The sequence below is a fragment of the Melozone crissalis genome, unplaced genomic scaffold, assembly GCF_028551555.1.
Source record: "Melozone crissalis strain CALT ecotype California unplaced genomic scaffold, PUWL_Pcris_2 ptg000045l_1, whole genome shotgun sequence".
NCBI lineage: Eukaryota > Metazoa > Chordata > Aves > Passeriformes > Passerellidae > Melozone > Melozone crissalis.
In genome coordinates this window covers 6,001,497-6,028,299 of record NW_026535823.1, presented here as the reverse complement: position 1 = coordinate 6,028,299, position 26,803 = coordinate 6,001,497, and the positions used below count along the sequence as shown (strand labels likewise).

Sequence of the window (26,803 nt, the reverse complement as noted above, 5' to 3'; positions counted from 1 at the left end):
TGAAATTAGAGCGCTACAAAGTCAAAGGGATGAGAGCCACAAAGTCCTGACTCAAGTTGCTTCCTCCACGAATCTCAGGACTGTAACAAAGATATTTTGTTTATTTACCTGTTTACAGATGAGTTTTGATAGCAGCTATGTGTGGTGTGCACTTGCATATGGAAATGGGGAGTACCACAAACAAGGTAAAAGACTCCAAAAAAAATTGGAGTCTTGTGCTACCAAAAGGAACCAAATAATGTCCGCCACAATTTCACAACTCTTGTCAAGAAAGCTGGCATTAGTGTCCAAGATCATTGTTTGTTTTTATATAGATTCTTGTATTCCTGTTATAATTGCTTCATGAATCATTGACTGTTTTTTGGCATGCACCTGAAAAATTTTCTTGCAGGAAAACAACCTTTTTACTCAGCAAAATAGTCTTGAATGTTTATGTGATGTCTGATAAAATTGAGTAACATATATTTTGGCAAAATTACATGAATGTACTTTAAGCAAGTGGTATTTTTTTTCCTATCCTGACTGAGAAGTAGGAAAGAGGACTTGTAACTGAAATGTTTCTGTAAGCATACTGGTTACCGAAAATGTATGTCTGGTTTGGAGCTTTTGGTGGAGTTTTCAAAGGCAGATTTTTCAGAGAGATTGTAATATGAGTCTAATTACAAGTGGACATCATTATTAAATAAGCATTTTCTTTATAATGTGTCCTTATAACAAAACTGCTTGAAAATGGACATGAGTTTATTTCAGCTGGCTGAATTCTCAAGGACCCATGTCCACAGCCTTGAAAGCTTGCAGCATTAGCAGTGAAATGGCACAGGCTGTCACAAAGGGCCTTGGTTCTGCTGGCCACCCCAGCAATCCCACCCTGTGCATCCCTGGCAGTGCTGTCCAACCCCTCCTGGAGCTCTGGCGGCCTCAGGGCTGTGCCCATTGCCTGGGCAGTGCCAGCACCCTCTGGGGAAGAACCTTTCTTTCCCTGATACCCAAGCCTAACTTCCCCTGACAGCTTCAGCAATGAATAAATAGAATGTTGGTCTGCATCTCTGTGCTAGGGGAAGTGATTGCTCATAACACAGATGTACTGCTTTAGTGTGAGAACTGTGTATGAAACATATGAAGCCAATATGAAGTGTTTATTTTTTGAGTCATGTTTGTATTTTGCAGGGAAGCAAAATCTTTATTTTGTAGATAAATGTTCATAGAATGATATCCTAAGATCTGGTATTTTTTGCAAATGTGAATTACTGTAATTTAAAAACAACACTAAAATTCCTTCTGCTAAATGTCTTCAAAAGGAACCCATGTAGCTCAGTGTAATTTTTGTAAGCTTCCTTGTTTTTAAGAGAAAGAGGAAGAGATTTAATAAGTATTCCCTTGGAGCAGACCCTTTTTCCTTACCTTTGTGATATTTTTTCTGGTTGAAACTCAGTGTGACTGTATTGCTTTTGCTGTTATAGTTGCTCTTATTACCTTTCCTGTCAATAAAATTGGAATTTAATTATGCATTGAGGTATAATTATTGTGTTTTGAGAAATTCCTTTGAAATTATGTAACTAATGCGATAGGAAGGGATAGTAAAGCTCATGCAGTGCCACCCCCTGCCATGGGCAGGGACACCTTCCACTGTCCCACGCTGCTCCAAGCCCCATCCAGCCTGGCCTTGGACACTTCAGGGATCCAGGGGCAGCCACAGCTTCTCTGGGCACCCTGTGCCAGGGCCTGCCCACCCTCACAGCAAAGAAGTTCCTAATATCCAATCTAACCCTGCCCTCCTGCAGCTAGAAGGAAATCCATAGAAATCCAGATGTCACTTTGAGGGTCTGATTTTTTGCAGGAAAAAGTCTGTTCTGTGACTGAATTTGAATTGATAATTTACCCAATAGAAAATTATGTGAACAATAACATTTGGACAGAAATTTTGCTTTTGGGAGTGTAAAAAAGAGAAGACAAAAAGAAGAGGACAGGTCCAAAACATCCTCAGTGATTTTTTGTCTCTGCAGAAGAGTAGCAGCTCCGAGTCCTTGAGTGACAAGGGTTCAGCTGAACTGAAGAAGAGCTTTGATGCAGTGGTATTTGATGTTCTAAAGGTCACACCAGAGGAATATGCGGTAAGCAAGTCCAGGAATTCCAATTAACTTTGTGTGTGACTCTCCTTTGCAGCTTTTCCTCTGCTTCTCTTTCTGCAGCTTTTTTGCCTAATTTCTGTCATCCATGGATTTTAAAAACAGATCCTGTTCTTTAGTTCTTCATTGTCTCTATTCTGTTTGAAATTTGAATTGAAATTAATGTATCTTTAATACATTAATTAAAGATTAATTAATCTTTAATTAATGTATTAAAGATACATTAATTTCTCTGCTGTCCAGGTATTTTTCATACTCTTATATGTAGCATAGACCAAAGATTCTTTGTTTATGTGATGCAATTGAATTCTGACATGCATCTTTTAGTTGCAAGGCTATATTTGATCTGTACTTGGGTTTTTTTCTGGAACTATTTGTATTCTTAACTCTGCTTTCCTAGTTTTCTTCTTTTGGCTGCACAGAATAATGAGATGTTTAACCAAAACGTTGGGTGATTGTTTTGTTTTGTTTTGTTTTTACTCCCTGTGGAGGTGAGGACAACAGATGGTCCCTCTAAGTGATTCAAGTATGTTGCTAGAAAGATATCTAAGCTCTTAATGTATTTCCAATTCAAGTGATGAGATTCATGAGGAGTTGTCCTGGGGAGATTATTGATATGGAGTAATACGTGTCACAAAATATTCCCATTTAGTTTTTTCTGGTTTGTAATTGTTAATAACTGTTTCAGTTAATTATTAATGGCACAATTGATTTTAATGAGAACACTGAAAATTTAAAGCAGCTGGATTATGAAGTGGTACTTAAACATTAAATTCTTCTTGGCTAAGGATCATAATTAATTATGGGATTTCTTCCTGACTGAGGCTCAAGTCATGTGGTTTGGGCCTCTTCCTTGCACTGTTGTCAGGATCAGCTGGGCAATGCATCGCCCACTTTCCATGGGAAGATATTTTTTGGGGCTGGCTGTCCTTCCAGTTTTATCTCATGATTCCTGTACATAAAGTAAACCTAACTTAGGGAATCTGGGGCTAGGGACATGAATTCCAGTGGATTATGCATTCAGGCCAGAATGAGTTTGTTGAATGGCTCTACTATTTACCAGTGGTAGATGCTGTTGGGCAGCAGAATGGATCAGTCAGTCTCTGTGGAGCTGCTGTCACTCCCTTGGACAGCAGAATATACAGAGGTGCCTTGTCATAGAATCACATTTCATAATTCTTGTGCTCCACCATCTAATCCTTCTTCTCTCAAATGCAGCAACCTTTGACTCCATGTGTTCTAAATGTTACCCACTTTAGAAATCTTGGTTAGGAAAAAATCTGTATCCAAATCCAGTGTTTTTCCTGTTTTCATGTTATGCCTCATAGTGGGTAGAGTTCTACTCACCGACAGGAATCTTTTAATTAAGCATTTCACATTACAGTTATGCAGCTGTGCCTGTATTTTTGGTTTCTATTACTAATCATAATTCTGCTGTTTTCTCAGTCCTCAAAAGAAACATTTTTGCTTTTAACCTTTTTCCTTTTAAAGTATCTAGTTCTTTGTAGCAGGTTTGATTTACTATAAATCAATATGAAACTTTTTGCATGTAGAATTCTGAACAGTTGAACAAAATCATCAGTATTCACTCCCCTGGCAAGGAAAGAATTGATTTCATTTCTTTTTCAGTGTTTCTTTACACAGCTACACTTCTTTGTTAATGCTTGTTTCCCCAGGCATGTATCTGCTTTTCCAGTAGCACCTTTTTGCTTTGAATACTGTCTTTTTCTGATCATTTTTGCTGAAGGTTATAGAAATAAATAAATTCTTGGCAAAGACTTAGGTATCCTGGAGGAAAAGTATCTTTGACTCTTGTTTTTATTTTCTTGGCCACTTCTTTCTCTTCCTGGGTTTAACCCTGCTACAAAAGAGAGGTGTAAAATCTTCATCTGGGTTTCAGTGTGCATGTGAAGACCACCAGAGTGATGCAGTTGGGCCAAACTCTAGAGGATGCAAAAATGTGTGAGGTTTCCTGGTGGTGGGTAGTACCTCTTGGGTTGGACATGGATATGCTCCCAGTTGCTTTTTAAAATATGAGAAAACTTCTCATTTAGTGATAGCTCTTGCAGAATGGATCCAGTGCAGGCTGCAGACATGTCTCTGTGACAGCTGAGTGAATACTGTTTAAAATAATGTAATTTATTTTGAAGTGGTAAACTGATGAAATAATTTGTGGGCTACCTAAGTAGCTTTTGATTGAGAGCAAAGATAACATGAACAAGCCAGTAAAACAGCAATAAAAGTAAGTTGCTGCACAAGAGGTAGTTAGGCAGCTGTCTAAATAATGGTTAGGAAGCCTTGGCTCCAATGGAAGAGTTCCTGAGCAGAGGCAGTGTAAAGGTGAGAGTTCACTGATCAGGATCAAATCAACACAGACATTTTGAGGTCCCATCCTGTACCTTGTGTGATCTGTTTTGATCAGAACAGGTCCCTGTGCACACATGGGAGAAATACAGTTATGAAAAAGAACAAAAATCTGAAAGATAATGAAGTTTGAGATATGCTGGAAGTAAGATCCATGCTAGTGATTTCAGTACCAGTGAGAGGCACAGATGTATTTTCGGTTCCCAGTGTCTCAAAGACATCATTATCATTCCAAAACTGTCTCTGTTTAGTCATTTAGTGGGTAAGAGACAAGTTGGACAACAAAAGGTTATAATCCTGGATTTTCAAGAAGCTGCTACCAAGCCAAAAAGAAACCTAAGTGCAGATATTTTTGGTGATTTTATTTCCATATTCTCCCCTTTGGCAGTCATCTAACACTGTCCTGAGTACACAGGAGGAGGGCTGTTTCATGTAATGGTCCTTTGTCTCTTAAGCAAAAATCTTCCAGGCCTTCAAGGGGGCCAGTTGGAACAGTAATGGAAATTCTTGTTGTAATAGAGGTGTAAGAGTCAGTTATAACCTTGTTAGCAGCTGGGTGGTTTTAATCCTTCCCAAGATTGAAGGTTGCTTTAGAAAGGGCTGAGTTACAGAAATGGGTGAGATCTTCAGGCCCTGCTGCTGCTGCAAATTTATAGTTTGCTTTATCACCTTGCAGCTTACAGAGAGCTTCCAAGGGATGTATTGAATACCTGAGTGTTGCATGGATTTTGGGGAAGAAGAATCCCTTCAATAAATATGAAGTAGTGTTGGGATCTCTAGCTTGTCAGAGTGACCCCGAGATGTGTTATAAAGTCTCTTTTTCCAGCCTGGCACTGAAGAAGGAGTCAAAGCTCTTAATTTCTCAGTCTCAAGGTTGTTTATTGTTTCTTATCTATAAAAAATTTTCTCCTACCCTGCTGAGGTCTTTCCAGCAGGACAGTTCCAGGCACTCTGCCTGCCCCCAGGGTGGTGGTATGTCTTCGTACTAAAAACTACATATACAGTGTTTACAATTACTTTCCAGTGCCTATCACCTATGTTAGACAGTGAGCTTCTACTCTAAACCAATCTGTAAGTGCCAACATCACAGCAGAAGATGGAGGCCAAGAAGAAGAAGGAGAAAGGCTGGACATGCCCAGATTCCTCCATCTTGTTCCCTGAACCTCCATTCTAAACAACCCCAAAATCTACTTTTTCAGCTTGTGATAAATTCACTATCGTTCTACTTAATTTGTCATGGCTTGGAGATCTTCATCTAAGGTTGGTAACTTGCTCCATGGGTCATAATCAAAACCACAGGGGCATTTTTGGGCTCTGTGCCAGGGTCTCTGAGACCCCTGGCAGGCGTCTTGCCTGCTCAGGACAGCCAGAGGGATGCCCTGGGTCCTGACATAGCAGGACACATTAAGGATTCAATGGCCAGCTTTGTAGATGGAGCTAGGAAGGAGACCATCTCTGATTTAAAGCCCTGCTTTTAGGCTGGTCACTGCCCAGTTCTTTATTGCTGGGCTGGAAGCCACAGCCAGGCTGGTGCCAGCCTTGCCCCGTGGTGTCTGGCCCTGCTGGGGGGGCCCTGGGGTGTCCAGGGTCGGCGTGGTCGCAGTGAATGCTCCCCATTTTCATCCCAGGGAGAAGTGTGGTTTTGAGCACACAGGGCACAATTTGTGGAGGAGGGATCTGTCAGTGGTGCAGTGGCAGTGGGAAGGGGAGGCTGGTGAGGCTGAAGGAAAGAAGGAGAATGCTTGGGGACATGAGCTCCAAATTAAGGTGCTGGCCAACCTCAGGTTGAGGAAATATTTATTTTTTGCTTTACAGTAAATTCTTATTCCTTAGACAGCTACTGTTTAATTATTAGACTGTTTATTACTTTTTGACTCACTTTTCCATTTTATACTTTGACTTAGCCACCGTGGTGTAAATATTTGAGGTAGAATTAAGGGAAGCGCAGCTGTATAAATCCATTGCTTTTTTTTCCACCTAGTTATCTAAGAAGGATTCTTTATTCTTTGCCCTAGTCCCTGGAAGTGCTATGGACTAAGCTCATACTAAAATGTATGTGTATTTCTTTCTTTTTAATTCTCATGAAGCTTTGTCAGATAGTTGTTGGAAGAAAATGCTGCTTATTTTGGAAACAATGTGAAAATAGAGTTTATTTTAAAATGGTTTCAATGAAACAAGAAGGAGTCCTTATGACAGTGAAATATCAGGTTATCTACATCCTGCTAGCTTTACTTCACAAAAGAGTATTAGAGTAAATATGTTGCCAATGAGAGCAAGAAGAAGCAACTTAATTACAGCATGTGGAGGAACTCTTAATGATACAAATTTTGGAGTGGACTTTGTGAGAAAACAAGTAGAGCTTCAACACAGGAACTGGAATCCCCTGGTGTTCATTCTGGACAGCAGAATTATTCTCCTACTGATGCTGTGCTTAACAGAGGCTTAGCTATTTTTTCAGTGAGCAAAATATCCTGGCAGCCTAGAGAGACAACACTAAGCCAAGTTGGAAGGCTTAAATATAATTCCTTCTAGAAATTCAGATTAAGGAACAATTTATGAAGTGCTGCTTCAACCAACATGGCTTCAAGTAAAATCAGGTGATGGCAGTATTCTTCAATGACCAGAATGCAGACATTTGACTTTTTAAATTTCAAACAGAAACTGAATTTGATTTTAGACTGAGGGTTTTCTGTCTGGGAGGGAGCAGTGGGGGAAGTGCCCTGTCCTTAGGGTAGGTACATGGCAGGAAACCTTACAGTACATACAGCAAGTGGCCTGATAGAAAGAGTTCATGCTTGAGAAGGACTAAAAAAGTGGGAATATAGCCCAGGTCCAATGAGAACTTTCATACAGAAATGTGGAGAAGAGCTTAATGCAGTGGTCTTAACTGGAACTAGAAGTTCTTAAGTGACAAGTTTTTGTGGAAGGAGAGTAATCCATGTGTCCTTATAGAAAAGAGAAAGAATCAGGAAATATTTTTGAATTTTATTTCATTAAGCTTCTTCATATTCCTCAAAGAAGCAGCACACAGAAATGTAGTTCTGAGTTGTTTGAATATAAAATTTCTGACCCGGCTGACCTCCCTGAGAGAGGGGTGAAAGCTCTTTATAAGAAGCTATGTGGTAATAATTTTAGTATTTTGAAGTACTTAATTGTTAACAAGTCTAACTTCTCAACACCCATGAGAGCTGAAATATTTTTACACTTGGCTGTGGAGACTCCCCAGGCAAGGTCTTTTCTATACGTGCAGAACTCCTGTGGCTGTGAAGGGGTGGGGAGGTGTCTTCCAGCAGCCATTTCACTGTGTTCATTGGAAAATGATCATGCACCCCTTTTAAAAGATGCTTTTGCCTTGTACAGCTGTTCAAGTGGTTGAGAATTGGGAAATGTAATTGTGATATATTAAAAACATACCTTTTCTACTTGTATTCTGGAGCTCTTATCTAGGATCTAGGGCAAACAGGAACAAAACCTCCATTCAGCTCACCCTGTGCAATGATGAAATACTTCATTATCTAAATGAACTTGGTAGAAATTTCACTTCTGGAAAGAGAGAAAATACCATGTTTCCCTATCTCTACATAATCAGAATGCTTATTTAAATGATAAGTAAGGACAAGTTCACAGTTTTGTACTGCACATGTAATTATTTTTATTTTTTTTAAATCTCTGCAGCTGGCAGCTCTAAAACCAGAGAAGTTATGGTTGGCGTGCTTCATGTAACAAGTTGATTTGAACACTTATAATTTTTGGTTTGAATATTAAAGCATTAAACCACATTTGGGAGAGGGCAGCTCTCCAAGAATTTGCATTGGCTGGGTTAAGGAGCTGGAGTGAGAAAAGTTAGTGCATTGTATCCCTCTCACTTGCAGAAACCAAACTAGGGGCTTTGTTTATTGGGGTTCAAATTCCCCTTGAGAGGGTCAGGGCTGAAGTTTTTTGTTGCTGTTAGAGTTGAGCAATGGCACATAACATAAAACTCAGAAATTATTTTTGAAGCTTTGTCATTTCAAGTGCTATTAATTAGACTGCCAGCCTTTCAGTCTGCTTTATTTACTTAGCAGCGAGCGAGCACGTTTTACAAGAATAAAAATTCAATCATTAGACTTATAAATATAGACTTATAAATATGAGCAAGTTAATGTCTCAAAAAATCTGTTTTGTTAAATGTAGTTTTAGACTCTAATGTGAGTTATTGTCATATCTACAAACTCAAATGGCTTTTTAGCAATCAGCTTAGATATTCGGCTCTCAGTGGCTTGGTTCATTTGAATTATGAGCAATTTACTAAGCCCTGGGAACTCATAATAGAAATTTCAAGCTCTCTGAGAAAGGAACTGCAATAAGGGCTGTTTCTTGAACTAGTGCTTCTGTGATACATTGTTACTTAAGGTTTTAATAAAAGCTAAAATGTGTTAACCAGCAAGGAAAAAAACCCATCAGCCTAATATCAACATGGTGCTAGAAAAAAGAGATCTCTCTGTTAAAAGTTCCAGAGATTTTTTTAATTGTCAGACTTTTAAAATATTGTAATGTATTTAAAAGCAATTTCAAATATTTTTAATAATGACCACTAATCCTGAACCCTGACACTTGTGTGTTTTTTCAGTGTTAAAATGTCCTTTTTAATATTCCTGTTTAAAAAATGTATGCATTTATTTTTATATGTGAATTGTGGTGTGAAGTTCTAATAATACTTTTTATTTCATAAGTATTTTGTATTGATCTCATCTTAAAGTAATAATTTGTTCAGGAGTCACTAGTGAAGCAAGTCAATTTAGCTAAGGCAGTTCAGGCTGATGAAGAGGATGGATTCAGGAGGGCTAGCAAGAAAGCCAACATTTATTTTTAAGTCTTCTCTCTTCAGTGTGAACAAAGAATCAATTTCCTGGCTTATTATTGTGCTGTTATTGCAGTCTTGTTTTAGTGAGGAGGATTTGCAGTGAAATGTCAAAAACTATTGAAATGCCCATGTCTTTTGTAAGGATCTTTTAATGTGCCTTCTACTTGAATTTTATTGAACTGCCCATTCTTTTCATTTTATCTTCCCAAACCCACCCAATTTTGCTATTAATTTGCTTTACTGAGGAGCATAATGAACCACCCACTCAGCCACATACTCACCAAAAATAACACATTTCTGAGGAAGCTTGATAAACTGAAGCATACAAATGGGGGACTGGAGATGGAGTTCTGTGGCTGCTCTTCCAGGACGGAGTTCCTCACTTTCCTGCCACTCTCCTCACAGTAGCTGTGCCTGGGGTTGTGATCCAAGGGCAGCACCCAGCCCTTGGCTTTATTGACCCTCATTGATCCAGCCTGTCCAGGTGCCTCTGCAGAGAGGGATATTGGCCATTGATCCAGCCTGTCCAGATCCCTCTGCAGAGAGGGATATTGGCCATTGATCCAGCCTGTCCAGATCCCTCTGCAGAGAGGGATATTGGCCATTGATCCAGGCTGTCCAGATCCTCTGCAGAGATTCCCTGCCCTCCAGCACATCGACATTCCAGCCCCACATGGAGGTGTTTGAGGGAAAGAGCACTAGAGCAGAGACCAGGAAAGAGAGTGTGTAAAAGTGAAACATATAAAGGGCTTGTTACTTCTCTGCTGTTGTGTATATATATATATATATATATGCTCTGCTGTTATATATATATATATATATGTTATATATATATATATATATACTGCAAAATACCAGATGATTGTGTCAGGGTCTTGGCTACAGACAAATGATATATATATATAGTTTTTTTATGTTTATCCTTGGTTGTCAGAATTCCTATCAAAAAACACATTTAGAGGTCAAGATGTGCTACCAAATATAGATTGGGTTGTCTTTGCAAAACACAAAATCTTGCCTCATTAGAGCAGGTTCATTTCTGTAGTTGCTGACTTTCACCTAGAGCATCCCAGTTGAAATTTTCCTGCAAGGTTGGCTTTCTCTGAGGAGCTGTTCCACCATCCACAGTGGCATCCAGTGGCAGCTGCAATTTGTGAGAGTCACAAAGCTGTCAGTGTGTACCTTGGAGTGTATATATGGGGCACTGCTGTTTTCAAAGAAATGGGAATAAAGCTATGCAGCTGACAGCTGAGGGAACAGAACAAGGTCCCTGGATTCATTATTTAAAGAAAATTTGTGATTCCTAACTTGGATGGCACTGGTATTTCTGGGCTACGTTTGAAAGAAATAGTCTTTTTTTTCTAGATGTATAGGCTGTCAGCAATCCTAAAATGTGCAGGATTAATAAACTTATAATAAGGCTCTGTGAATATATTTCAAAATGCAGAACCTGGTCTTTGACTTGACTCTTTTCAAAGCTAAGCAAACATACCAGAATGAAAATGCACTTATTGACTGTGCCTTGCTGGAAAAGAGATGACTGTGTTGAATTTGAACTGTTGCTGAGCAACTGAGCAATTGCTTTGCTTTGTTACTCAAATATGGTTCAAGTATTGATTGAAAAGTTGTAGGGATGTTTCAGTAGAGCTGTGTAGCTGGGCTAACATTCAGAGTTTGGAGAGGAGCTACCCTTGAGCAACTGCAGTCAGTTCCTTGTCTTTTTGGGGAGGCTTTTATATGCTGTTTCTGAGTTCAAGCTCTTACTTGCCCGTGTAACTGCAGGAGTATTCTCCTAAGGATGATTTCTCATAATTTGTTTATTATTTGTGCATGTAAAGCTGGGAGCACATTTTTCTTTGGTTTTGCAGTGTGACCCTGTGGTAGAAGCTGAAACCTCTGAAATTAGGTAGCAAATGAAAGCCAAATAAGAAAAGGAAACAGGAAAAATGCACTTCTTAAGCAGCACAGCACCTAAATTGAACGCAAGGTTAATTTTGATCTTAACTTTTGTTTTCTTGAAATTTTTATTCCAGGGTCAAATAACACTGATGGATGTGCCTGTATTTAAAGCAATTCAGCCAGAGGTAAGTATTTCCTTACCTTTGTTTTTCACTTTAAATAAGAAAAGTGATGCCAGAGTATAAAATCTGGAATTGCCAAGTGCGTGTCTATAAATCTTAATTTTTGTCCCACTTCATACATTTCTGAAGCAGATGGTTTTTTAACAGAAAAATATCTGGAACTAATAGCCTGTTTGGGGACTGATACTGGTATTTAATTCAGCTTATGCTGGAGATGAAGCATGTGGGATTTAGTGTTTCTGAATGACAAACATCCTGATTTGATAATTCTGATTATAATGTTTTAGGTTTCAGCTACTGATACATGTTTTAATACTTCATCCTTTCCTTTGTTTCCATAACTGCTTCACTTCTCCTTTGGCAAAATGAAAATGGTTGTAGTGGCATTGAAGATGTGTGTGATCTCTTGGGATAATACATTGATGATTTGTGTTCTCTCATTTGTTTTTATGCAATGCCATATTCCTTTCAGATTTTAGCTGACTTGAGCTCATTTCAGCATCTTCACAGTGACTATAATAAATGATGAATTTGTTTTTCCTCATTTCTGTCCCATCGGCATTTTCCTGTGGGCATTGTTTTGCACGTTGAGGGTTTATTTTTCAGTCTGTTGTGCATTTTATCAGTGCTGTGGAAGTCTTTCTCAGGTCATCAGTCACTTCAGTCCATTACAAACTATTTCACTGGCAGCAGGTTTGTTATGTCACTCTTGTAACTGCTGAGGAATGTTTTGCTTCAAGTGGAGAAACCAGCTCAATCTCTTGGCTGTGATTATTGATTTCATCATTTGTGTTACCTGGGAATTTTTTTGAAGGCTGCTGTTTGATCTGTACTTGAAGATGATTCAGCTTTCATAGTATTTCCACAAGATATTTCCCAGCACTTGTGGATCTGTGTGTGATTTTTGGTTAATTTTTTAGTTTCTTGGTTTGGGTTTTTGGAGTTTTTTGTTGGTTTAATCCTTCAGAGAGTTTTCCATTTGATCTGTTTTGAACCTACATCACAGCAATACTTAATATTAGCAAAAGTAGTGCACAGAATACATATGAGAAAAACATTTAGAAGAGTCAAATAAAAGGGCAAAATACTTTAAAGCATTGGAGAAGAGCTTTAAAAAAAGAGAGATCCCATTGGAAGATCAGGATAAACATATTCTGCCAGTTAAAGGCACTCCAAGGCTATTCAGAAAAAATATGAGAGTGTAGGCAGATATACCTGCAAAGTAATTATTTATAAGAATAAGAAAAAATCAATAAGAAAAATTAGTGTGATACCTTCAATGGGAAATACCCATGAGGAAGGGTGGCTGATGTGTCTCTAAACTTTGTTCATCCCCTGAGGAAAAGGGCTGTAGAGATCCGCTCTCACATCAGAAAAGGCTAAATACAATTAAATTGCTTTTCTCTTGGTTTGCAGAAGGGAATATCAGATATGGAAGGCTTAGTTTACCTCAAGGCATCTTGACAGCAGGTTAATGAAGTGGTGTAGATTTCTGAGCTTCCTTCAAGTTTCTACCAGCCTGTGCCATGTCCATCTCTTGATTCAGCTTGTAGATCTTTATCCATCCCTTGGCATGTGCACTCAAGCATTGTGGAGTTTTTAATTAGAAAACAAAACACCACTGAGCTGATTTCACCTGTGTGAAAGGGGTCCTAAACTGAGTCTTCAGTGAGTAACTGAAAGGCATTGATAGACTTGGGGTTTTTCATTCTGAACACTGATACTGAATTTCACAGCTCTCATCTGTGTCCATGGTGGGAGATGATGAGCAATGCTTTGCTCCAGTGCGCTGTGATTTAAAAACAGGATGTTTATTGAAATTTGTAATTCACCAGCAGATCTTTGTCACGTGGGTTGTGAATCTCCCTTTGCTTCCCAAACTGCAGTGTGGTGTCTGAATCAAATTTTTTAGCCTTTAATGTGTGTTCATTTATTTTCTCAAGTAAGATTTCTGAAAGATGTACTCAGAGATGCTTTATTTTTTAATTGCTGGTGATGAATTTTCATTTTTAGGCTGTGTGAGCAGTATTCATTTAATATCTTTTAAATTATTGTGTTGTACCTTCTTCATTGTGTTAAAATATTTATTAAATTATTACAGGTAGGTTTTTTTTTTAATAAAAAGCAATACCAGAATTTCATCTTGATTATCTTAACAAAAAACAGAGCTTAATAACACTTTCCAAAGCAATATGTAGCAGTTTTTGTTTTAGTATCAAAATCAATGAACATGCTCACAGCACACTTAGGTACTTCAGCAGCCTTTTGCCTCTATTTGAAGTAAGTAAATAGAATTATTTCTGTTTATATTCAAATTTCTTAGCAATACTGTGGTTTCACACATGTGCTCAAGTTCCTGCACACTGTCCACTACAACTCACCATTTCATGCTTGGTGGGAAAACAGACTGGAAGCTCAGAATCTGGGATTAAGGGAAGTGGTGGATCCCTTTACATTGGGGGTAAATCAGAAGCAGGGACTTGAACCATTACATGGTCAGATACTCTGTAGTGACACAATCCTCTTCCTGAGCTGTGTGCAGGCTGTATCACTCCTGGGTTCTGGAAACCACCTTCCTTCTTCATTAAAACCACCTGCAAGTTATCTCTGAGAAAGGAGAAGGAATTACTGGTTGTTTGTTAATTAATAGTTAATGGGGTGTAGTATGAGAAATAAAGATTATAAAGAACACACTTCCCTGACATAAACATCTATCTGTATGAAAGCAGCCAATTTGCATTTTAATTTTAAGGGAGAAAAAAAAATTACAGAGTTCTCCCAGTCAGTCATAAGGTTTCCTTCTCTTCCCTGGGAATGGTGAGTGGTATGTTGGTTTTTGTTCTCTCTCTTGTAGTGGTTGTGGCTTTCTAGAGAGCAGTGACTGTAAAGCTCTGCCTTACTGTAAAAGAAAGGAGTTTTAGACTTGCTTGGCTGTGCTGCTGGTAGTTGTGTTAACATTAAATAACAGCCACATGACCCCTTGCGGAACACATCAGCTTGCTTTTTTTGGAAAATCTGATCACTTGCTTTACATGTTTTAGTATGTCATCCAAAATTATTTGCCCATGTGTTCATATTGAAAATCCCTGCTGGGTTATTGTCTTTAACCTCTTCATCCCCTCTGCTTCACCAGACTAGGCAGTGAAAAAAAAAATCACTTACTGAGTATTCTTAATCTCTGCTGATTCTGAAGTTATAGAATGGTTCCACTATTAATCCTTGCTTCTTCTCTCCTCTTTTTGAAACTTTCCCTTTGACCTAAATAAAGATTTTTGTGAGAAACACGATCTCGCTCTCTGCTGTGTAGTACAGGTTATAATTTAAATGTTCCCACAGTATTTTGTTAAGGAAATTAAAATGCTATGTATTCAAAAGGGAATAAAAACCAAAATGAGCTACAGAGAAAGTTCAGTTTTTGTATTCTTGGTCCTATGTCTTTCAGTTTTCCAGATCAGTTTAAATGTACCACATTAAGTAAGAAATTGGTGGTTGTAGTGATGTAGCTCCTGCTCCTGAGCTGACTGGCAGACTAAGGAAATAATCCTGGGGAGTACTTCAGGTTTGAAACTTCTGGTGGAAAAGGTAGAATACTAGAGGAAGATCAAGAAATAGAGTAAGTAAGAAATAGGAAGTTCGCTGCCCAAGAGAGAGGGGTCTTGCAAGTGAGATGAAATATTTCCTACACTTCCTAAAGGGAGGGGGAAATGCTTTTGGAATTCCCAAAGCTCTGTGTCTCTCCTGTGTCTGTCCCTGAACAATGGTGTGGATGTCACCCTAAGCTATTGAAGAATCAGAAGGGATGGCACAGCTCCTGGGTGCCTGTGTGACTGTGCCTCAACACCTCTGGAAAAAGGTTTGGATGTGTGTCTTCCCAGGCAGGGGCAGGATCTTTTATTTTGGAGTATTCTCAACTCTGTTGCTGTTGATGTCTGTACCCTGTGGGTCCTTAGATGTACAGGGCCAGGGCAATGGGGAGCTTCTGCCTAGAATCATTATGAGTTTTTCACTCTGTGATGAGAATTGCAAATTAAGGACATGGCCTGAATTTGTAAGAAATTCACATACTTTCCCTGAACCTGAGGTGATAACTAATTTTTTCCTGCTGTTAAGGGAGGGTTATCAGATGCCTGTGAATGAGTTCCCTTGTGTTCCTCCAAGTGCAGAGCTGTGATTCCAGTGGAAACTGGAGATGCTGAGGGATAGAGAATTTAATCAAGAGTCTCTTGAATGGCTCCCCTCTCCAGGAGCCTGCTCTCCTTTGGAGCAGGAGTAATTCAGGGCTGTGTGGTTGTGTCTTGCACACTCATTGAAGTGGAGGTGTAAGGACAGGGGCATGTGCTTTCCTGGGCTGAACATGCCACATGTTCCAGGGTAGATTTAGGTGGCACAACTTTCTAGTGAAAATTGAAGGAATATCTCTAAATACAAAGCCATAAATTCTGCATTCTTTCCAGTGCCTGGCCAAGAATCTCTGGGTCTTCTCTAACAAATACCAGCACACAAACTTCAAGTAGAAGAATTCAGGGTCCCTCTTAACTAGCATGAGATTCTTTAGTAGTTTTGGGTCATTGGTGAGAAAGATGCTAAGAAGTTTCTGGCTTTAAAAAGTCAATAAATTAGAGCTTAGACTATCCAATACCAAATTCTTTTAAACTGTGTCTTAAGTGACACAATTATTGATTACATGTTGAGTCATCTAAGTTATGTGGTAGCTGGATGTGTAGTGTGAATCTGGCTTCAGTGAGGAGTTTTCAGCATGGTAATAAAACTGAGAGCACTTCAGAGTGGATGATCTGGAAGGAAGACATGAATAAGTAAAAAGGGAGGGTTGTACTTTGCTATTATGCCACTTGAATAATTAAGCTGTGTCTATTTTGATTCTTTTTCTTGGTAGTACTGTGGAACAGGTTGTGTGCTGAATGTCTGCATCTATTCATGTCTGTTGTATACAAATGGAAGAGCTCATATTGGTACATGGAGTTATTTATGATTTTAATGAAAACTTCTTTGCTGAAATTAAGTGATAGTAAATAACCAGATGATGCAGTTTCCCAAAATAGGCTCCTTTGGAAGGGAAAACTGAAAATAGTGTTTCTTTTATTATTGTTGCAAATGATGACATTTTTTTGGTATTTCTTTAATGCAATGTGCCAAGTTAAAAACATGTCTTAGATTGAGTTAACTAGGTGTATCATCTCTGTAAATGTCTTCAGAAAGTGATTAAAAACAAAAGGGCATTTGGCTCTCTAGCTCAGGTTCATATTTGAAGCAGGATCTTTTGTGGTTACAAAATTAGGAAAGCTCTAATTCAGCAAAAGATGAATGGTAATAATCAATAACTCAACACAATTCAGAAATTACACTTGTGGAATCTCAGTTTTCACAAGAAATCAGAACAAGTGTAACTGTATTACTTCAATGTGTTGTTGCTCGGTTATTTTAAAACTTACAAGATTTGTGTCTCTATATGCCTTTGTCTCTGAACATGTGTTATGCACTAAATTAAAGAAGTGAATTTTCATCCTTGTTCTCCCAGGAGCTGGCAAGCTGTGGCTGGAATAAAAAAGAGAAATACAGTTCTGCACCAAATGCTGTTGCTTTCACCAGAAGATTCAATCATGTGAGTTATTTTTTTCCAGCATTATTAAATGTACACATTTTAGAAAGTCTGTGGGATTAAGTGTTCTGGCACATCACTTTTATTTTGGATCACAGCTGATTGCTTGACAACTTAAGGAACTCCTTTTAGCAAATACTTTATCTGTAGGATATGAAGAAAGACCAAACCAGTGTTGAAGAAATACTCTGTTTTAAATAGCAGCAATCGATGAAAAGTGCACATTTTCCCCAGAGCTGCTGGCTGTCTTTCATATGAAGACAGAATCATAATTACAGGTTCAAGGCTTACCATGCAGGATTTCTGGACTTGTAATTAGATGTAATTTTCTTCTGTGTTAGCTGAGTGTCTTATGCTTCTCATAGATATTTTTGTCCCTAGAAATAGAAGCCTCTTGTTAGCATAGGTACCTTTTTAAGGTGATTCTAGGCAAACTTTTAAGAATTCCAAACAATTTTTCTGTAAAAAAATTTGTTCTTTAACTCTATTTCACATAATTTTTTTGTAGTATATTTGAGATTTATGGGTTTTTTACTCAAAAATTTCTCTGTATAAATCAACTATTACAAGAAGAACAGAATTCTCCCTTTCTCCACAGTTAAAGCTGGAGGAGTCCAGCTTTAGTTACCCAATCATGTCTCAAAACTGTGATGCTCTTTTTAAGTAATGCTATATTTTCTCTTTCAGATGAAGTAATTCTGTTACTCTCCTCTCTCATCTTGTAAATGTTTAATGATGTCTCAAACTTACAAGCTGTGCTGCCAAATTAACCTCTGTATCCAGTCTCAGACTTACAGAGATCTTTGTTAATCATCTGAAACTCAGACCAAACCTCTCAACTTCGCAGGGTTTTTTTCCTATTAGTTCTTTGAGGATATGATCAGATCCTATTACTTTTCACTGACAACACTTAGAATATTTCTTAACCTACTGACTGAAATGCTGCTCTGGCTTTGAGTTTTGGACACTTGCCTGATTCTGCACTGGACTGAAAAGAGAATGTACACTGCAAACTTTCTGTGACTGTACCATCTATTGAGATATTGAGATCCTGGGGGGTTTGGTCAAGAGTTTGGGGTTTTTTGAGAGCTTGTTGTTGTTATTGTCCATACTCTCCATTTAGTTGAAACTTTCCTGATCTAGCTTTTGCTCCTGTTAGAATGTATAGGCTGCTATAAAAACATTCATGATTTTGACACCAATCTCAGATTCCAACATTTTCTGCCTTGCTTATTCATGGAAGTTGACTCTTCAATGAAATGTTTAGTTTTGCTGAATATTATGGAATGTTTTTGTGGTAAAAACCATGTGAGGCAGTGTAACTCATCAAGGACTTCACTTCTCAGTTGTTGTTATGTGCTCTGCTGAAGAGCTGCAGGAACTGCCTCAAGTCAGCTTCAGACATACTAAAGAATTGGTAGAATATACTCAGTAGCCAGAAGGAAGGAGGGGAAACCTTATCATGGAATAAGGACTTCCATAAAGTTTATATCAGCCTTTATTCTGGCAGCAAGGAAGCCCTGAGTACAGGAGTAGAGAGGGAAAAGGACAGATATTGTTTCTGCTCTTACAGAGCAGAACACTTACCTGGGGTGTTCTAATGCTTAGTCCTAAAATAAATAATCAGCAAAGTCACAGGGACTTGTGGCCTTGTCAGGCAGGAATACATGTCAGCAAAATTTTGTTAACCTTTAAAATTTCACTGGGGTTAAATTAAGCATTGTGCATCTGTCTCTTCTCTTTTTGCCCCCAGCTTGCCAAAGGAAAACCATGAACAGCTCTCACTTCTTAAATAAAGAGAATATGAAATTACTAACAGCTGCTGCACAGCAGAGTGATGTGCAGGTAGCATTTTGGAAGCAGTGATGATTCTGTGCAGTTGATTACATTCCACTGAGGATGAAGTCAGGCAGTTCCAGCATTAGTTATGGGCTAATTGGATGTGCCTGTGAAAACAGATTGGGTTCAGGCAACAGAAATCAGTGGAATCCTTCCATGCCAGGACTCTCCTGTTCTTGGAGAATTCATTGTTGAGTGGTTCCCCATATAGATCTACATATCTGATACATTTTTTTTTTTTTAAGTATGCAACTTAATGTGCTAGTTTTGCATTAATTTATATTTAGTGAGGAGGGAAGAATCTTTTTTTTCCCCTAAACTCTGATCTCTCATTTTCAGCTTTCTTCTGAAAGTGAGCTGTATACTTGCTGTTACTGGTAAACCTGTCAGAGTGCACAATTGCCAAGTCCACTTACTAGATCATTGTCTTACCTTTTGAAAATAAACTTTTATCATTTGTTTCAAATAAACAATTTTTTGAAGATTACTGTGAAAAGGTCACTATTGGTCTCTTGGTTATCAGAGTCCCTCAGCTGAAAACTGAAAACCTCTTTCTTGAGGTTTTTGTTTAAATGGGAGTTGAACTGTGCTGCCAGAGAGCTTAAAATATTAGAGAAACTTGTCAGCTAGATTCAGTACATTGGAACAATTTTAAAGGAAGAGATCCCACTTGCCAAAGGAAAATTTTATGGTTTACTGACTGTCTTTATATGTGTTTTTTACGTTTTTTTTGCATCCTTTTTTAACTCAAATGCAAACATTGTATGAAGAACTTTTTCTTGAATATTGTAGTGTTGCTGAATTGCAGTGGATTTAACTGGGATTATTGGAAATTAAGGAGTGGAATGGTTAGTATGCATGGAAGATACCTGAAAGGAAAAGCCAGAAACTATTAAAGGAATATTCTTGAATTTCCCTATTTTTTGATTAGCACAGAAAGCAAAGAGAGTTTTGGAAGCAATGACTATGAACTCAATAGCACCAGTAGAACAGAATTGGTGTTTTAGATATGGCAAACATGGGATAATTTAAAAATCTTAAGATATGATTCAAGAACAGATATGTTCAAAGTTAAGCCTGTTATTCTCAGTTGATCATAATAAGAGTATAAATATACAATTATATGTCAAGGCTTTAAATGCTGCCTTGAACTGGTATCAGAGCTATTGACACCCAAAGGCTGGAAGTCATGGTGCTGATTGTTGTTGATCTAATAACATTTAAATGTATCAAGAGAGGACTATATGGAACAAATATGTATTATTTATGTAAAGAATGAAACAAAAATATTTCTTTAAATTACTGCTTTTTCAATATGTGCAGTACATGAGGTTATGGTGCTGTCTAAAGATACCAGTTAATAGGCATGACCAGCCAAACCCCAGTGTTTGTGTCAGTAAAAACACATCAGAGAGGAGTGGAAGTGGTTGAAGTGGAAGTGATTAAGTGTGTTTGGTTCTGTATCTCCTGCCTGCTCTGTCACTCAAGGGACTGGAGGGCTCCAAGCTTCAAAGGAAATTTGTTCTGGTTTGTTTGGGCTTTTTTCTTTTCCTGCAAGAGCTGGGAGTGTTGAGCTGAGGTCTGGCTGGGACTGGGACAGAAACCAAGCTTCCTTGGGCAAACAGGAGAGTTTGTGTCTCTGTGATGCCAGGGAACTTGCACAGAAGTCAGGACAGACAGAGGAAATCAGGAGGTTTTTGTCCTGATGGAAATGCTGGAGTGTTGCTCTGTGTTCTGAGCAAGTGTGTCACAGTCTGGCCCATCACAGGCGTCCTCCTGTCACATCAGCACTCTCTGAACTTCAAATCAAAGAGATTTGGGATCTTAACGTGTAGTGCTGTGTGTGTTGTCCTTCCCTGATTCTTTGTGATACAGAAATCTGTGTTAAAAATTCAAATTTCCTTGATCTTCAGTGGAAAAGCATCTCCTTAAAAACTCATTGATCAGTCAGGGAAAGAAAGTTCTTTTTCTCAAGCTGTGTAACTACAGCACAGCATCAAACTAAGGTCAACCTTTTTAAGACAAAATTTTGAAGTACTGCCAAATATTTTATGTATTCAGTACCTCTGTATTTGATAGGGTCATAGAATATCTCAAGTTGGAAGGGGCTCATAAGGATCACTGAATGCAAATCCCTGCTCCTGGCAGGACTCAGTAAGGACACCTTCAGAATATTTAATTAAAGAAAATCCTGGAGAAGACCTGGCAACAATTCAACATGTATTTTTGTTTTCTAAACAATGAAGTAGGTGCAAGAATTTCAATTCTTTTTTACTGTCACTACCCCTGAGATTGTCTCAGCACTTGGTGCCCTGTCCTTAAAGGAAAATTATTCTCTAACTAAACAAAGGGAATAACAATCTCTGTCATTTAAATACAGCTACTGTCACTATGACTTTCAGATTATTACAATTTGATGAAATTTTCCGTATTTTCTCCTTTTAACTTTAAACAGTGGTTTCAAAACTTTGCTATTTTTGAACATGGCAACATATTGAGATTTTTTTTTAATCAATTGGAACCACTTTTTGTTTGTGAAGAGATATTTTGCTTTGCAAGAAAGCAAAAGAGGAAAGAAAATGAAGAAAAATGAAAAGAAATAGAAACCTGAGCTCTGTGGTTAATTCTTTCCTGGCTAATACAATCTTAGACAAACAGACCAAAGGGAAGTGATTCTTATGCAAGATGTTTGTGGGGATTTTTTGTGGGTTTTCCTGTCATTCTTCCATTTCTCATTTCCAAAGAGCTGTTGTGATTTAACAGCCCAGTTTTCATCAGATCCCTGTAGCTTCACTGCAGATGTAATCATTTTGGAGGTGTGGATCTTCTTTGTGCTCTTCTGTGTTAGGAGCTATTGTACTGTGCAAAGTGGAACAGGTTATTTCATTTTTCTAATTGAGATTTTGGCCAGAAACCTGTTTACAAGAAGTAGTTTAGCATCACTTAAAAATCAAAGCAACATGACATGTTGAAAGGTTTTCATGTATGAGTAAACTTGTAGTAAATTTCTTCATACACTGTTTTCAGTAGTTTTGCAAATACCAGTCATGCTGTATCTTGGTGATAATTAATTTTTTCCCAACTTGTAGCAAATACATGAATAAAAGCTGCAGTATTTGTTACCCTTTGCTAATTATTTACTACTGATTTATTACAGTGTTTAATTTTTGTCACTCTTTGTGAGGGCAGAGGGTGGCAGGGAGCAGAGAAGAGAAAACAGTGGAGTTTAGACATATTACCAAACATTTTTAGAGTACAGCCTCTATGAGATATTGATGTAAGTATGAAATGCAGCAACCACTGTTTATACTGAATTTAGCAGGGACCTTCCACAGCAGTGAAGTCAGTCCTGGAGAGCTTAACCAAGAGCATGACACTGTGCTGTATATCAGAGGGTAATTGGCATAGCCAGAAATAAGAGTATAAACTAGAAGTTGGGTTATGGCAATGCTTCCTACCTTGCATTCTTATTTTGTTCAGGGTTAATTTTTGTTCAAGGTGTTGGAAATGTCAATGAACTGTAGTTGAAGCTGCTCAATTCATGTAATGCAGCATTTATGTTGTGGGAAAGCAAACCAGTGGATATGATTCAATGTTAGTGTTTATATTCCTTCATTTTGTAGCCTTTTCATAACATTTCTTCATGATTTTATTTTCCTGGGAGAGCACTATTCAAAGTTTGAGTGTTTTGCCATTTGCTTTGTGTGTGATCTCACCCTCAATCTTACACTGAACTCAAGTCTGTTTCCATAGACCATACTTCCATAAAAATAAATAAAACTTTTAAAAGCATAGTGTTGAAACTCTGTATTTTTAAAAGGCTTTTTTCCCTACATTTTAGGTGAGCTTCTGGGTTGTTAGAGAGATTCTGCATGCACAGACTTTAAAAATACGAGCTGAAGTTTTGAGCCACTATATCAAAACTGCAAAGGTAAGAATTTGTATTGTGAAAGGAGTGTGGGATTCACCATGATCAAAGGTTTTCTACCCAGTTTGATCAGTTCAGAAATACACATGGGGAAATATCTGCCTGATACCTGACTTATCTGTGCTTGTTTCTGTTGACATCTGTAACTGTTTTGCCTCTGTGTTGTCACAAAGTGTGCAGTCAGTTTAAACAGCTTTAGTAAGAATAGAAATTATTTGTTTGCTTTTGCCATTGGAAGGAAAGGATCTTTTATCTCTACTCAAATAATATCAACTTCAAAAATGTGGTTTGAAAAATAGACTTTGATTCAGAAGACATTTTGGAGCTCTCAGTCTTTCCTAAAGCCTTTTGGACTGACATTCATAAGAAAAGGGTCAGCAAAGCTGGAGTGACATATAGCCCTTCAAACAGACTGAAACTTCTTCACAATAGTGAGAAAAAGGGGATGTTTTTCAAGTTTCTGCTGTCAGATGGTGGCTGCCTTTTACTATAACTGACTGCTGTGACACCCCAGGTTACCTGCAAAAAAAAAAGTAAAATATTTGTTAATTAATTCATTTTGTATTCAAGTGCATTCCCTGTCTTGACAAGCCCTTTTTTAATGAAGCAATATTTTACTCCTGTGGGATTTGACTCTCAACTTTGGGCAAAGCAAGAGCTAATTTTGTAGGATAGAACAGGCTCTGCTCAGTAATCATGCTGTGGTCATGAAGTGTTAATGATCTCTCTTAGACATCCTTTGATATCTGGTGAGTTAATGTATCTTCATCTCATGTATTTTTAAAAGTCAGTTCTTGTGTTTTTGCTTGAAATACAAACATAAAAGAATTGGCTTCATGATCCATGTCCCTGCATAGGAGGAGGAGGTCCAGCTCTGTGTGGCCATAGTGCAGAACAGGTGTGGGAGGCCAGCTGGGCTCAGGTCTGTTCATGCTGGGATGGGACTGGGCACTGCTGGGTGTTGTAGGCTCAGCTTTGGGCACAGCACCCTGAGCATGCCTGACCTCACAGCCTGACTGCAGTGCAGTGGCTGCTGGAATGCTGCTGGCTTGGAGGCACTTACGTGCTCTGACAATCAGGTGATTGAGCTTTGCTTACCTGTCAGCTGTAAAAATCACAGTTACAAAAGCAAGCAGCTCTGTATGGGGTGTTTCCATACCAGTTCATTTATTTCTGTGCTTGTTACCTTGGCTTTGCTTACATATGGCTGCTAACATGAAGTTACTGCAGTGGAACTTCACTGGAAACTCTTGGAAGCAGTTTCTGTTATCCAGAGCTGTTATCAAAGCAGCTTGGTGCCAGGGGTCACACTAATTACCTTCAGAGGAGCTGTAAATCCACTCCACAGTGATTCCTTGTGCTGGCAACATATTGTATGGCTTAAATGGTATCTCATCTGCACTGCTTAATGCATGAGGTAATTGGAGCTAACAGTTCCCCTGAAGTTCCCAGACTGTCCTGGTTGGTGATGACTCCTGTTTCACTGCTGGCAGCAGCTGGGAAACCCCTTCTTTTCATTTCTGATCAGCTCCATTGTCTTTTGGGACAGTGAACTTTATTACCTTGCTTGGGATGTGTGTGGGAGGAAAAAAGAATTCTTGTGTAAGTGGAGGGACAAACTTCAGCAGGACTGCTTGGAAGGATAACAGGACTGTGGTGTATGAGAAACATCCAAACCCTTCCACCTCACCCCACAAAACACTGATTACCCTTTACACTGGTTACTGAAGAATCCTCCCAAAAGAGGATGAGGAGAGGGAAGCTCTTCATCACAAGGCGTGGGCAAACTTCCACTGTCAGCAGGACATGCTGGAATCATGGAGGTCTGAGCACCCAGAGTGGAAATGCTGCTAGGGTGCCGTTAAAGTGGCATTTCTGACTAATACTTGTGAGGACTTTGTTCCATAAAAGACTGCAAGTTTCCTGGCAGTGTGTTAAGTGGAGAGAGAATCATTTGCCCTGTTCCAGAACTGTTAGCCAGAAAACCACCCTTGGTTTTGGCTTTCATGCTTCCAAATAGAGGCTCTCCTTTGGTGTTGAGCATTTAGTCAGTGTTCCTTTGGTCTAGTTTTGTTGTCCTTTTCCCTCATGAAAGATTTCCTAAGCACAAAGTAAGCTGAGTTTCAAGTAGGACAAAGAATTTCCACCATTTTTTGAATAGGAAGGGTTTCTTATTTTTCCTTGCTGGAATCCTAACCTACCTTGGTGAATATTCCAAATGGATTAAACAAGATTTGCAGTACTGTGATTGAGTATCATTTCTCCTTAGCAAAGTCTCTCTGTAGGGTTAAAGCCTCAATTTGGGTGCACTGCACCAAAAATGAGTGTAGTTTGGATCTCTGGGAGCTCACAGCTATCAGAACAGCTTATGTTCAGAAGAGCTTCAGGAAGAACATTTTCCTCCAGACTGTTTTTAAGCTTTCACTACAGTAGTACCAGTAGTTACTTGGCCAAGGCAGTGGATGGTTTTGGAGACAGAGGGAAAGGAAAAAGAAAAGGGAGGGAAATTCCAAATGTGTGAGAAAATGCACTTAAACCCAATGTTTTGTATAGAGTTTTAAGGGAATTCTTTTACCCTAATATTTTTGTTGTTCAATTTTGATTGGGTTGTTGCTTTCCACAACAAGTTAGTTGTCATACCCCAGAAATGGTATTTTCAGTGAGAGGGGTACTCTAGGGATGTGGCTTTTGAAATTTACCTCCTTGATTTCATCCTGCTAAGATATTTTTTGGGTGCTTGGATGTAGCCTTGGTCATTGCATAAACTCTAGGTACTGACATGATTACATCATTCACCACTGGGTTGTCCTTTCTGGTGTGTTGTTTTAAAATACTATCGAGTGCTATGAAAGGAATTTGTTGGGTTTGAATGTCAGAAAATTTCTGGCACTTCTAATATATTCCCCAAGATGTGTGTCTATATAGATATTTATAAGGGTTCTCTATGGGCTATGAAACAGCTAGTTAGTCTAATCCAAAACCATAGAGATGCAGTAATGAAAAATTAGGAGGTGCCATAAAAGTGGTCTGTATGCACAGCAGTTCACTGTAACACTTCATTTAGGACCATACTAGATTTCTCCATCTTTATATTGTCATTTATTCTGTGTTCACTATTGACAGCATTTGGAATGTTGTTCATTGTTGGTTTTTTTATCTTTTTTTTTGTCCTCAGAAGCTGTATGAGCTGAATAACCTGCATGCCCTCATGGCAGTGGTGTCAGGCCTCCAGAGCGCTCCCATCTTCAGGCTGACCAAGACATGGGCGGTAAGTGGGGAGCAGCAGGGCAGGGGAGAGGGGTTCACTTCCCAGGTAAACACAACATCCTGGAGCTCCTTTTCAAGGCTGCAGCAGTTGCTACAGAGAGCTTTAACTGTGTACATAATGCTTCTAGTTCCTCTGAAATCTATGGTTTCCTCTTAATTTTTTTTTTCCGTTCTGCTGTAGAAATATTTTCCTCTGAAAAATAGTTCCCTGCAGAGGCTTCTCATTTGGCCAGAACCTATTTTGTATTTAGTTGCTGGAAAATTCTGAATGCCAAAGTGGGTCATACTTTAATCATTTAGGGGTTTATACTGTTGGAATTCTTTTTTTTGCTATGGAGAGCAGATGTTCAGAAACTCTTGATTCAGTTTCCATAAAGAGATTTGTTGTTTCTCTGACTGATAACTCTAGCACTTTTCATTATCATTTCATACTTACAGCTCCTTTACACAGTGTATTTGTAATTCTGCCTTTGTGGTTATGAAAGGACAGTATTCTTTAGAATCATTTTTATTTGTCATCTCTTTTTTGACTGACATTAATATTGTTTATCATTATATCCTCAGTAAGAAGAATATTAGGATTTACTTTTGCACATTGATACTTCAGAGCTTAGAAAACAGTCTTTATTCAGCCATATATTGTGTAGTTTTTCAGCTGTTTCAGATAAATGTGACATTTGGTGTGACAGAAAAGGGATTGAGATCCTCCTGTGCACAGGATACACATCACTAAAAAAA

At 38.5% G+C, this 26,803-nt stretch overlaps 1 protein-coding gene across 2 annotated transcripts in view; it reads left to right on the top strand.

Annotated features, from left to right (window-relative positions):
* The window catches only part of RALGPS2 (Ral GEF with PH domain and SH3 binding motif 2), a 109,708-nt gene that overhangs the window by 23,962 nt on the left and 58,943 nt on the right, over positions 1-26,803 (top strand). For both annotated transcript variants that reach the window (XM_054285557.1, XM_054285558.1), the window contains exons 3-7: positions 2,004-2,111; positions 11,367-11,417; positions 16,951-17,034; positions 22,712-22,801; positions 25,974-26,066. In XM_054285557.1, coding sequence (XP_054141532.1) covers positions 2,004-2,111; positions 11,367-11,417; positions 16,951-17,034; positions 22,712-22,801; positions 25,974-26,066 — 426 coding nt within the window. The remainder of the gene's footprint in view (positions 1-2,003; positions 2,112-11,366; positions 11,418-16,950; positions 17,035-22,711; positions 22,802-25,973; positions 26,067-26,803) is intronic.